The sequence below is a fragment of the Nelumbo nucifera genome, chromosome 3 (genome assembly GCF_055504915.1).
Source record: "Nelumbo nucifera cultivar China Antique chromosome 3, China Antique-T2T, whole genome shotgun sequence".
Classification (NCBI taxonomy): domain Eukaryota; kingdom Viridiplantae; phylum Streptophyta; class Magnoliopsida; order Proteales; family Nelumbonaceae; genus Nelumbo; species Nelumbo nucifera.
The window spans coordinates 39,696,281-39,710,270 of NC_142651.1; the positions used below are offsets into that span (position 1 = coordinate 39,696,281).

The following is a 13,990-nucleotide window of genomic DNA, read 5'->3' on the forward strand; positions in this document are numbered from 1 at the left end:
AGTAGTATGCCATTTTCTTTGGTCTTAAAATGCTAAAATTATTTTTTACTATTTTTATTTTTTAAATGAGTTTTAAAAAATAAAATTTGATAACTTGTATAGAAAATGGTTTAGCTTCCCCCATTTACTGAAATGCATGGTACCATGCACCATAAATCGTGGCTGTCCTAGGCCCAAACCTTAAATATTGGACCTAAAGCCAAAGGGCAAATTTGGCCTAATAAGGTCAAGCCCAATCTTTCCGACCCAAGTCCAAACTGAAAATTGACATACTTGGGTTGAGCCCAAGACTGAGTCAAACTTGGGTTGAGTCCAAACTGAAAATTGACATACTTGGGTTGAGCCCAAGACTGAGTCAAACTTGGGTCAAGCCCAAACTGAAAATTGACATACTTAGGTTGAGCCCAAGACTGAGTCAAACTTAGGTTGGTCAATCGAGCACTAATTTAAAGTTTTACATAAGAATTTTGTGTGTCTATGTATGTATTTATGTTGGGTTTTAAGTCGAGCTATCACTAAAAAGTTGCATGTGTATATTGGGCTGGGCAAGGCATGGGACAAGCCAAGGAAGTTGGGTTTATGTTGGGGCTAAAGCTACCTAGATACTAATTTTGAGACCAACATAAAATAAAAAAAAAAGAAAAGCCTAGGGTTTTGGGCCCAACCCTAGATATTGGACCTAAGGCTTGGGCCCTAATTAGGCATCTGGTCAAGCACAATCTTTCCAACCCAACCCTAATTAGGCATGTGGATCCAAGCTTGAGTTGAATTTGGATTGGTCAATTGGGATCAAGTGAGCCTGTTAGGCTCAATGTATACTATATATAAAAGTGTGGATGCAGAGTGGAAGTTTTTTTGAACTAAAATTACCCTCTATTTATTTGTTTGAGAAAGGGTATAAATGTCATTTTATTACAGCTTTAATGTCAATTTTTATGGCTACTAAAATGCTCATTTTGTCTTTAGTCCGTCTCTAATTGTAAAGGTTAAAAATGTAACTTCAATTATTATTTTCCACCTCATTTAATCCTCTCTCATTAAGTCTTATACTTAAGGTATTAACTTCTATTTTCTCTTATTAAATCCTATATTTAAGTTATTTTTCAAAATGTTACTAATTAGATCTATGCTAATATTTTTAACAATATAAACTCATATATTTTAAAATTGACTCGACTCAAAAGTAAAACCATTCTTTTATCAAGTGGTGGCTAAGCAATTTAACCATTCGAATCAAATTGAAAAACCCATGAAGCTATAGTTAGGTAATAAAATTTTCAATATAGAAAATTACAAAATTTTAGAAAAAAATAGACACATTAATGATATTTTTATAAGTCAAATTAAAAAAATAAGTGTAGTAAACAAGAATTATTTTTATTGATAATGAAAATGAAATACATAATTTAAAACTGACCAAAAATAAAATTATTTTACTATTTGTCAAAGATAAATTGTTCAGCTTTTGGGTCAAATGTGTTAACATTTAATGTCATAAATAAATAATAAAAATACATAAACTTTGAAAAAACATTTAAGCACACTACATGTATAATATCATATTAAACATAAATTAAGTAACATATTAGAATTATTTTTACACACAAAAATACAAAAAAAAAACTATAGAAAAAATTGAACACATATATTGTGGAACTTTCTTTTGACTAAAATACTCATTTTTGAATTTAGTCCATATTTAACTATAAATTGAACTACTGCTTTTCACCTTATTCAATTCCCTCTATTTAAATCTTACATTTCTTTAATAAATGAAGAAAAAAAAGATACACAAAAAAGATAAAACATTACAAAAAAAAAAAGAATACAGCTAAACAGATAGGCCTATTAATGATACTTGAAACTTCATAACTCGATCTGATCATCACATATTTGGATGAAGTGTTTATGTAATCAAATTTGGATTTTGCAATCTGCATCCGATTAATAACAAAAAAACAAAAAAAAAATAAAAATACATATTTATAGAAATTTTTGGATACATAATTACTATCATAATCATCATATAAAATTGCCACGTGCAAAGTACATGAATGCTTACTAGTGCACTAAAAAATTGCATGAGCCTATTTATTATTACTAATTTAATGCTTTAAATAGGATTTTTGTGTATGTATCGTGCATGCATATTAGGTTTAAGTCGAACTAAGGTCACTAAAAATTTGCTTATGTATAAGTTGAACTAAGGTCACTAAAAATTGCTTATATATAGTTGGGCTAGGTTCAAATTACAATAAGGTCAAGTTGGGTTTAAGTTGAGATAGAGCTACCTAAAGGCTAATGCCAAGACGAACACCAAAATAGAAAAGCCTAGGGTTTTAGTCAAAGGATTGAAAACCAAAGCCCAACCCGTGCAAGTTAAAAAAGTGGGTTGGGTCAGTTCAAACTTGGGTTGGGCTTGCCCAAGTTATACCTCTAGTCCCTTGCATTTTAGCTATACAGTACTATACATGTCTTCTATCATGCTATGTGCTATGTGGGTAATTTGAAATTGAACTACAACAATTGCATGGAGCCTTAAGATATTCCCATTTAAGTAGAGTTGGTCCAAGTATAACCCAAGTTTTTTATGGAATCTAAATTATAATTATTAATTTTAATAATATTATAAATTAATTTAAAATTCATTAATACAAAATTATCTAATAAAATAAAAAACAAAACATAATACAAAATTATCTAATAAAATAAAAAACAAAACATATATCAAACCCATGTTTATTATGTCCAATGGATTTTAAATCATAATATTGTTAAAACTATCAATTAATATTTTTTATTGTATTAGTGTTATTAAGTTTGACTTTTAAGTTGAAATGTTTTTAATTAACAATTTAAGAAAACCAAACTTAAAATTTTTTATTAACTATTCTAAGATAAATGTGTTTTAATTTTTACTAAGTTTTATTAATAGTTATTATTTTGAAGTGGAAATTTAGTGGATTTTTAATTAATAATTTTTTAGGATAATATTTTATTTATGTTGTTTCGTGTTTTATTGCTTAACCTCAACTTATTTGGTTTATTTGATTTATTAATATTTTGTTGTATTGTGTTGTATACTTGTATTAATATTCCCTCCCCCTCTTTCTTAAATATGTACCTACTTAATCTTGATAATAGGTTATTAAATTTTTTTAATGACATGATATAATTTGTCCAATCAAAATTGACAATGATTCATTTTTTTATATTTTTTAAAGGAAAAGAAAATAAGAAGAATACAAAAAAGGAGAAAATAGATGGATTTGTTTTAGATGAAGATTTGGGATATTGATAAATTTTGATATATACCCTATCCCTTTTAGCCTCTTCCAACTTGTAACTGATTGTTTTTTTTAGGGTTCTTCTAGGTTTTACAAGTAGTCTTCTATGCATGTAATTGAACCATCTAAGTCTAGTTTCTCTCATTTTATCAATATCACCTATTAGAGCTACTCTTAAGTTCCTTTGAGTAACTTCACTCATATCTCATCATTCGCATTTCTATCACTCATTGTTTTATAAAATATCATTTTAATCTAAATGGTATTCACTTCTCACATAAGACTCGGAATGTACCCCTTCATTTTGCCTATTCTAATCTAATTCTATAGGTGATATTTTCCTTAATCTCTCCCCTGTTATAAAATATCGAACTAAGGCATATAAAATGAAAATATTGACTTATCTCTTGATCTCGAATCTCAAGTATATTATTATTAAATTTTAATGACAAATTTCTTTTGAAATACCCAAAATGTTTGAAATTTTAGAGATTTAAAACTTTGAATCCAACTATTTTGATAAACTTTTCGAAGTAAGCATGACTTCATGTTTGGTAAACTTTTCAAACTTTGTAGCATAAATACTTGGTAATGCTTGATAAGCTTTTCAAACTTTGAATCCAACTATTTTGATAAATACTTGGTAATGCTTAAAACGTGTGCGTCAAATGCACTTGTAATATTTAAACCCCACCACATGACTGTATACATATATTTGGATATTTTAAGTGACATGTATATATCACTTAGTAGCATATATATGGATACCACGTGATGCCTAGATTATGTTCAGCGACACGTGTACCATGTGTCAACAAACTTAGATGTCGTGTAGCACTAGCATGCATTTAATGACATGAATGTGCCATATGGTACATATATGAGATGGAAAATTACACCTTATCAAATATGAATTTATTATATTATCCTACTTCGGTATTGTGTTGCTTTTATCCACAATATTTATTGACTTAAATTTGGGAATATGAGTACTCGTCCACTTCCACTAATGAAGTAACGCACATTTTGTACGTTATAGAATGGAATGACTTTATTCTTCTTGTTCTAAATTAGAAACGATTTCCGAGTGGTTTTGTCTTTGAAACCGTTTCATTAATTGTTCCGTCACAGTTTAAAAGCAACCCTGCGCGTCAGGTACCTGAACCTGATTCCGGTTCTAGTTCTAGATTATTATTGAAAAATTCCTAACATCGAATGGGGGGTTGGGGGAATCAATCCCAATTCCCACGTCCCTACGAACTACGACTCTACCTTACGTTATTCTTGTTTCAACTTTCACTATTCCAGTTGGATTAATTGGATCTCACCAGCTGGCTGGCACCTCCGACATTTTTTTTTTTTTTTAATTTTTATGAGCCATTGCTTTATGATCTGAATCAATATTCTCTGTTTTTCAGTTTTTCTTTTGGTAGAAAAAAGACTGATCAGTAATCAGTTATCAGTCATGTTATCCTCGGATGGTCATTGGTCAGCCTGCCGATCCGATGACTGGACAACTGACCCCACATTGACATTGGTGGCTGGCTTTTTGTCATGTTAAAACTTATAAAAAATGAAGGCAAGTGCAAGATCTTAACTCAAGCTTTGTATATTGGGTTTGGTGCCAATGCAATACTAAATTTTCTGGTTTGCTTGGGGCAAAAAATAAAAAAGAGAAGAAAACAGATAAGAAAAACCATACCAACTAACTAAATATTGTTTCTATCCAATGGGATGTGCCTGGGTGAAGAGAAGATACAGATATGAAGATCTTGCAGCTCAAACTTGTTGTAAGCCTCAGTTTCATAATATAGTAAATTTCAGGCTTTGCTTTTCTTTCTGCCTTCACTTCTAAAATATTAATTTTAACTCAGTTTCACACAAGTTTCTGTTACTAATACCTACTTTTGGTCTTACATTTGGATTCATCTTGCTCTGCAGTTAGTGTGAAGGAAATCAAAATGTTGTATGAGCTATTCAGGAAACTAAGCAGATCCTTAATTGATGATGAGTTCATTAGTAAAGTAAATTTCACATCTTTATTTAGTCCATGTAAATCAGTTTATGGCTTAAAACCATCCATATTGATGAATAACTTGCTGCTAATTTTAACTAAACATAGCTGAACCAAACTGGTCATCTAATGGATAATTAATGGTTTCAAGTGACGACGATTCTGACTCATGGTCAATGGGGTTCACTTACAAAGTGTGATGCATGTTGGTCGTAGTTTTTCTGCTATTTGTTTTGAACTGTGTTTTTTCTTTGCAGGAAGAGTTTCGTCTTGGATTATTCAGGGACAGCAAGAAGCAATGTCTCATTGCAGACAGGGTTAGGCTCCAGTTACTTAAAAATTTAGTTTGCCTTTCTTCTTCTTCTCTTGGGATTGAAATGCTGGTTAGGAGCAATATTTTCTCATTGTTATAGTTCTTTTTTTTGTGGAATAATTATATCATGATTTATTTCTGCTGTAACAGGTTTTCAATTTGTTCGACTTTAAGCATGATGGAATCATGGAATTTGAGGAGTTTGTCCGGTCATTGAGTGTATTCCACCCAAACTCACCAGAAGCAGGCAAAATCGCATGTAGGAATTTTCCTTCAATTTTTGACATGCATGTAGATGTAGTTATACATGCAAATTCCACAGTTAAAACATGTGTTGTGGTATGAGAAACATGAATGCACTGTAGATAGTAAATGTTACACAGCCAGGCTGTATGCTCTTGGGTGCAACATCTATAGCCACAACATTTACAGTTCAACAGTGTTTTCGTGTTATCACCACCACAAAACACAACAGGTTTCTGTACCATAGAAACATGTGTCTATAGTTTTCCTTTGGATTTAATTAGAATTACAAATCTCATATGGCAGTTATGTTCCAGTTGTATGATATATGGCAAACTGGCTTCATTGAACGTGAGGAGGTAAGATCAAGATTTTTTTTTTTTTTATTGTTAGTAAAGATCAAGAACAATGTTTTAAAAACCGACCTGGAGGCCGAACCATATTTGCCTCCGGGTCGTGGGTCACAAGTTCAACCGTCCGGGTCAAACGGGTCAGACCGCCCCACATGTATTTAAGGTACATATATATATATATATATATATATATATATATATATATATATTTATGTATGTATGTATGTATGTATGTATGTATGTATGTATGTATATGCGTGTGTGTATAAATATATATTTTATCAATAAATAATGTATAATTATGTTTTAGATATGTTATATGTATTTTTTATATTTAATTTATGTTTTTTTCGCAAAAATAGCGGAATAGGCGCCTTGGGATGCATAGATCTTGAAAAGTTACCCAAATTCCCAAAAAAAAAAGTTCACTTCAATCGAACATCGAAGTGCAAAGTTATGGCCTTCGAAAGTTTGCATGCATTGAGTGTGCAACCCATGACCCAGTGACCGGGTCGAATGGGTCAATGGTTGAACCAGCCGGGTCAGATAGTTCTTGACAAAGTCAATGTTTTTTACCACCTGATGGGTTTTGACTGAACCGGACCCAAAATCCTGGCTAGGTGACGATTCGAACGGTTCATCCAGTTGAACCGGGTCAATGACAGATTGAAAACACTGATCAAGAAAACTACTTTTGTAAAGCCAAATGATACAGTAGCAAAAGTGGCTCAAAGGTGATGCAAGATGAATAGATATGAAATTATTACAACAGAGTAATAACAAAATAAAAATTATAGATTAAAAAAAAATTGCTACTAGACTTGGTCATGAGCACAAAATACAATGATAGCTTGGCGGTGTCTGATGCTGCTTGCATAATGATGTTTAGAACATTCACGTTTCTAAAACTGTAGACCAAGACTAAATCCTACAGAATTGGGTGTTGACAAGGAATTCAGTGACAGAATTTCTTGAGTTTAATATTTTAAGCACCCAGTCAAGTTTCTAAGAACTTGATTCTTCTTTCCCTCAAAGCTTTAAGTAGTCTCTGTAAATATGAACAACCAACATATATTCAGAATCCTTTTAATCACTAAATTGTGTTTCTAGAAATAAAATTGGAAGTCCTTATTCTTTTAAACATGCATGGAGGAAGGTCAAGGAAATGGTTTTGGCACTTCTGGATGAATCTGAACTGATCCTTTCAGATGACATTGTTGAAGCAATTATTGATAAGGTAAGGATTGATTATTTTTAACAATAGTTAGAGGTTTTTTCACAAAAAAATATGATCTTGTTATGTTTTAAGCTATCTTTCCCTTTACATTTATGAAAGACATTTAAAGAAGTGGACTCAAAAGCCGATGGAAAGATTGATCAGGAAGAGTGGAAAGAATTTGTGGCCCAGAATCCATCGTTGCTGAAGAATATGACCATTCCGTATCTGAAGTAACATTCTTTTCCTGTTTACCTGTTTCTATTAATATGGTTTGTAGTTACTTCAAATTGTGTTTTCAATCTGAATATACCTGGATCTAATCTTCAGCTTAAGTCCATCCTATAGAGTTTGTTAACATTAGTTCTTATATGTCAGTAATACAGCAATGAAATTTAATTATTATTTTCTTTTGTAAGCCCATCATACATACAACATAAAACTTATTGCCATATACTAACATTTAACAATGTTCCAGGCCATTATGATTGGCCCTAGCCTAAATTACCATTATATACCGGTCAGTAAATTACTTACATATCAAAGGCTCTAACATAAAACTGTAATACTAGTTTGACTTAGTGAAGATTTAAAGTGTGGCATGTGTTATGATAATTAAAACAATGAAATCTTTAGGGGTTCAGTGGAGTGTTGACTTCATGTCTTAATTGTTTTTGAAACACAAAACTTGTTTAGGTGTTCAATTCATCATGGTTCATAAACACAAATATTGCAATTTCTGAAATTCCAAAATCTCATGTTCTAAATCACAAAACCATTTTTTGGCTGGCACAATCATAATGTCTCATTTTTGCTAATATAAACATGACATCATCGGTATGGTTGTAAGAATATAATCATTATTCGCATGGTTTTCTGCAACCATATAACCATGTAGAGAACACTCTTTTGGGTTGCATGGTTCAAAACACCAGTTTTCACTTTAAGAACAATTGGACCCAGTGTTCTCAACTACAGCACAAGTATTTTCAACATTCTACTGAACCCACCTTAATTCCTAAGATGAGTGGCAACTCCTAAACAAGCATTATGTAAAATGCATTGCTTTAGATAACCATAAAATTGAAAACATTAAAAACTAAAAGCTATGCCCAATTCAAAGGACTTACACAGTTGGAATAATTGATTTAAAGTAAAATCTGCTATCTTAACTCATTTGATTTCCTGATCAAATTAAATAACTCAGCATGTCTTATACTTGATTGAGTATGCTGCTAGTTTGATAATATCATATGTAAGTTTAAATTTGATAGAGGATTAAATACTTGATCAACCTGATAAGCATAAAGCAAATTCAAAAACTTGACAAAGCATTAAGTAATCAATCCTATGGAATTTTATGACATTGAGAATTGACAAAGCAGAAAAAAGGCAATAAATTGCAAGTATTTGACCCATTTTCTTCCATTTTAATGACTATAATTTATTCCTTTTTTTCTTAAATAACTTGCTCTTGTATGAAATTGAATGGTTTTTGGACACTTATGATCATTTTATATGATGCCACTAAGACCCAATTTTCTCCTGGTTTAGGGACATCACAATTGCATTCCCTAGCTTCTCATTGAGATTGGAAGATAAAGAAGAAACTTAACCTCACCTAGAAGATTTTAAGGCTGTTTTATGATCCCATGAGAGTTCAAGCCACAGTGATCTTAACTAATTCACACATATTCCCAGCTTTGCAATTAAGCTCTAAACTGATGCAAGGAAAAAACAATAAAAATATTGGAAGTTTCCTATTGTAGTCCTGTTTCCAGATGAGAAGTGTACAAGTGAAGCTCAGTTTTATGCACTGGATATTCCTAATCACAGTGAAATGCTAAAAATGCAATAAAAGGACATGAGGAAGAAAGTTTTACATTGCTAATATACAAGGTCAGATAGCTTCAAGAGTTAACATAAAAGTATTCTTTAAAGAAATCCAATTCCACATAAGTACTACACTTTTGAATGATTGACAAGAAAAAAGAAACTAAAAAGAAGAAACCATTTTGTTAATACCAGACAAGCTTATAGTCTTCACAAAAATGCAACATCATAATCAGGTCCAGTCATATGTAAGTACTTGACATTACCATCACTGGCAATCATACAGGACCCAAGCATCATCGAGATATATCAAATAATTGGGTACTTGTCACAATGCATTTAGGAGATGGACATTTCAGAAGCTCCTCAATCAAGTTTTTTGGCCTTTGGCACTACCATATCCTGCAAATTCATGGGATAGCACATGTTTGTATGCAGGTTAGACCACACATTGTCTGCTAGGATAGCATTCACAGCATCTGTTGGATGAAACTGGTCCCACCAGATATGATTGGATGCATTATAGCAAGCCATTTCTGGTGATATGCACATGATCCAACCCTTATACTGGCCCAACCCACAGCAAGCATCAGTAGTGACCTCAAAACCTGCATAGAGTAGAGCACAGGGCTGTAAGCTGCACAGAATCCTATTGGACCTCCAGTAAAGTAATGATAAACACATTTAGATGATCTCACCATAGTGTTTGTGGTTCTTCATTATATCCATAGAACCTTCAAATGCATCACAGAAAATGATACTGGCATCAAGAAGCTCTAGACGAAGTTCCTCAACCATATATCTAATGGCAAAATTGAACTCCACTATCATGTCGTTTATTTCCTTTACACACTCTCCATTCTTACTGTTGTACTGCCACAAGTAGTGAGGAGCACAACCGATTGGAGCCAGTCCCATCACCACCACCCTCCTTACACTAGCATTGTACAAGTTCTGCATAAAGTGTTATTACAAATTAGATAAAGACTTCTCTTAAAGCGTGCAAAGATTTAGGAAGTAATTCTACAACTTCACCCTCCAAGAGGTTGTGTATGACTATTTCATTCCTAGGTAACAGTCCATACTGGTTAAAAAAGAAGGTTCATCACAAAGTTTTCTAAAACACTATCATCAGGCTTTAATTTTAGGAAATACTACAGATACACTTCCCAAATAAAATAGTCCTCAACTATTACAGTGAAAGCGAAAATACAAAAAAAGTTATGGAATTCACCTTCAGAGCTCGCTTTACTATTGTTGCCAAGAGCTGGTTGAAATCCCATGGCAGATAGAGAGACTGCACTCTTGATACATTACGCAGGTAGTAATGTATATAGTCATTGCTTCCAATTGAAAGATAGAAGACCGACTTTGAGATGATATCATTTGCTTCCATCTCTCCCATACTTAATATGAACTGTTGGAAGGTATCTGTAGCCTGCTGAATCTGCTGCACTAAGGAGATGTGTTGACCCTGAAGATGTTAAAACTGAGGCATAATTATTGTCCAAGTATTGAATGGCATGGTCAAGTGCATGATACAATAGTCACCGTAGTAGGATATCTCTTGGATTGAAAGCTTATCCTGTCAAGTGCATCACTTCGTAAATTAGGCTAGCCTTGGTCTAGTTTCCAAATAATCTTGTATATTCTAATCATTACTTGATACCAGTGTCCATGAAGTGGGAAAGTCGCTTTGGAACTGAATGGAGGTTATCCCGTTTTTTGTCAGCCAAACTTCTAATAGCCAAGAAATTGATAATCCTAGTTAGATCCTTTTGTATATGCCAATTCCATGTAGTCGTTTAGATCAGATTGTACCATTCAGTTTTTCTAACTTGTTGAACCTCACAAAGAAATAATCTCGCAGGAGGAGCACTTGGAATATGCATGCACAGAGCCATGTATGCATCGCCAGCACCTAAAGTGGAATTAAGATTCATACAGTGCAGGCACCACCATGCAAAATATCTATACCACTTATAACTAGAGATTAATGGGCCACAGATTGAATGGACCAAATCTCTGAAATACCATTGGCTAAATGATCATATCTGAAAGAAGGCTATATGTGATAGATCAAAAAGTTAGCAACACCATGCCCTAAATGAGCAGCCCTTTGCACTGAAGGGAGGGATCGCATCATATGGCGATTAACCTACAAACCATACTTCAGTGTATAACCGACTGAAGATCACCACTAATCAAGAATTAACCCAATTTGCTTTTTCAGTAGGATTTGGAAAAGCAGTGGACATTACCAGTTCTGACCCGCTCGAGAAAATAATTCCAGAACCAGCAGAAGCGAAATTGACTCCACGGATCATGTCTTCAACTGTTCCGTCCTGCCCAAGGAACGCGGGTACAAAGGGAAGGCCCAGGCGTAATGCTAATAAAATTAACAAAACCAACATCAATTTGAGAGAAATTTTCACAAAACTTCATCGAGTTTAGCCAAGACTAACAAATAGACCCCGAAAATAAATTTTCAAGATCCCCAAAGCCCATGACACTGTCTAAAACTCTAAATGAAATTCAAAGCCGGTACAGAAATCAAGACAAAGATCAAGACTCTCAGAGATTAAATTCCAGTAAATTCCCCAAAAAAGAAACACATATAATGTTAAAAGAAAAGAAAGTGAAACGAGGAAGCTAGAAATTACCGAGATAATCAACGGGGATCCTCCCATTGCAGAACCTCCCAGTCGGCCTGTGCGTATCAAAGTCCCTGCCATACGGCAAAAAATCAGCACGGGCAAACGTGCCAAGGTAATTGTTGGTGCCGCAATCAACTGACGAATCTCCAAGAACAAATAATGCCGGAACCAGAGGAGAATTTGATATCGTGTCATTAGACGATTGCATGGAAGTCGAATTCGAAGGTATCGTGGTGCTCTCCGCCTTGGAGAGACGAAGTGAAAGAATTTCGATTTCTTGAGGAGATCGTAGAGATCTAGGTTGCATAGTCATGGAAGAGAGAATACAGAGCACAATAAGCGAATTAAGCGACATGGAGAGAGAGAGAGAGAGGTGCAGTGGATTTTGGCGCCAATTTGGCGGGTGCGATGCTATCATGCTATGGGCGGTTGAATTTGACGAACTCGGCTTCAATCAGTGGAAGTCCCGTTGGAACACCATTGGGAATATCTCCGTACCTATGCACCCTGGACACGCTTCAGAGCCTTTTTCAGCCTTTTCATGGGGAGATATTCCCAACCGTGAATCGTGATAGGTAGTTCAGCCGGGTGTGTATAATTTTGTCTTCGGTTCATTTGGATATGGTTCAGAGTGGGATTTGAGCCTCTCTTCCATTAATACTGTAGAGGATTGGGCTGCTTTTGAAGCCCATGACTTGAGAAGGGAGTATAAAAAGGTATCATTGAATAATGTTACGTGATTTGCGAGAAGTGGGGGACTGCTGACCGCCTGATTGATCAGCAATTCTTTAGCTATTCCAGGACTCGCTCGTGTTTCGCTCTCGTGGTAGATGCCTTGATAGATAGTTCTGGTGTCACGCTTGGGTGATTCATCACATTGTTGGTGATGGCAGATGACTCTTGGGTTGATGCTCTGAATCATGTGCAGTGTTCAGAGGAGAGGAGGGTGTTGACTGTTGATGTTAACAGCAGAGGAATTTCAACAAATTGATCAGGGTGGGAAATGGGCTCGATGTTTGGCGCGCGAGAAGTCTGCTAATCCAATTGCAGTGCAGAGTATTTATCCTAAGTCCTGGAATCTAGCTACGACGACCAGTGGAGTATACACCTGATCGAGGGTTATTTCTTGTTTTTCTTCAGCCATATATGAAGTTGACATCCGATCAGTTTTGGATGGTGGACCATGGGCTGTGGCTGGACAGATTTTGGTGTTGCAACGTCGTTGGACTCCTAGTATTTTGTTTGATGAAACGGACTTCACAAAGACTGCTTTAATTTCACGACCCAAATTCATGGATTTCCGTATAATTAAAGTCTATTAATCGGGGATCGAGAAGATTGCTGGAAGATTTGGACGAATACTGTCGGATAATTCTTTAATTTAGACTTGCAGAAGTGCTAGCTGGACAAGTCATATTCCAGCCCGTGTGGATCGAGATTGATCTGACTTTACCTCTCAAGGTTAAGGTTCCTCTAAATCGGCCTAATCAATCTCAACAATTATGAGAGGTTGCCTCTCTTTTCTTACTATTGTGGATGCATTGGGCATGACGAACATCATTGTTTGGTGAAAATTGACAAGGACAAACTAGAAGGCGTTGTGCTGAAGGATTTCGTGCTGAACCACCAACTGCCTTTGGACGTCGTCCATGGAGAAATAAGAATTTTTGTACTGGACATATGGATGCGTCGTCGTCGATGGGGAAGATGATCGGAAATCCGGCGAAGGGGGTGGTGCTGCAAACAGTTACTTAGTTACAAACGGTTACAAAGCAGGTTGGTGATAAAGAAAAAACTGTATTACCTGAGGTTGTTTCCGGTTCAGTTACCATAAGTAGTGGTCCAAGTGGCCATATCTATTATTGTAAGGATGTTGGCTGCAATAAAAAGAAAAAGGAAATTAGCTGATGAATCTGATGAATCTGAGTGGACCCATGAAAGTTATTGCTTGGAATTATTCCCATTCCAAAGTATGTTAAAAAGTAAAGAACTTATCAAAAAAAAAAAACACCCTTCAAAGTTCAAATCCTAATATTAATAAAATAATAAAATATTATTAAATTAATAATAAGAT

At 34.4% G+C, this 13,990-nt stretch overlaps 2 protein-coding genes across 3 annotated transcripts; one reads left to right on the top strand and one right to left on the bottom strand.

The window, feature by feature from the left end:
- Window positions 1–4,868: 4,868 nt before the first annotated feature.
- On the top strand, window positions 4,869–9,242 carry LOC104604024 (calcineurin B-like protein 7). Its single transcript, XM_010268237.3, has 8 exons — window positions 4,869–5,077; window positions 5,229–5,311; window positions 5,559–5,618; window positions 5,765–5,873; window positions 6,164–6,216; window positions 7,367–7,447; window positions 7,547–7,659; window positions 8,981–9,242. Exons 1-8 carry the CDS (start codon window positions 5,017–5,019, stop codon window positions 9,039–9,041), a joined length of 621 nt encoding a protein of 206 aa, XP_010266539.1. The 5' UTR covers window positions 4,869–5,016; the 3' UTR covers window positions 9,042–9,242.
- LOC104604023 (GDSL esterase/lipase At5g08460-like) lies at window positions 6,430–13,781 on the bottom strand. Of its 2 annotated transcripts, XR_016084709.1 has the most exons (6): window positions 11,923–13,781; window positions 11,521–11,648; window positions 10,494–10,733; window positions 9,958–10,213; window positions 9,526–9,867; window positions 6,430–7,258 (listed from the first exon to the last, which is right to left on the bottom strand). XR_016084709.1 is itself a non-coding variant. In XM_010268236.3 (5 exons), exons 1-5 carry the CDS (start codon window positions 12,332–12,334, stop codon window positions 9,626–9,628), a joined length of 1,278 nt encoding a protein of 425 aa, XP_010266538.1. In that variant the 5' UTR covers window positions 12,335–13,781; the 3' UTR covers window positions 9,344–9,625. The 2 variants fall into 2 exon arrangements, 1 of the variants encoding a protein (XP_010266538.1); XM_010268236.3 differs by lacking the exon at window positions 6,430–7,258 and having other exon boundaries at window positions 9,344–9,867.
- Between the last annotated feature and the right edge of the window lie 209 nt (window positions 13,782–13,990).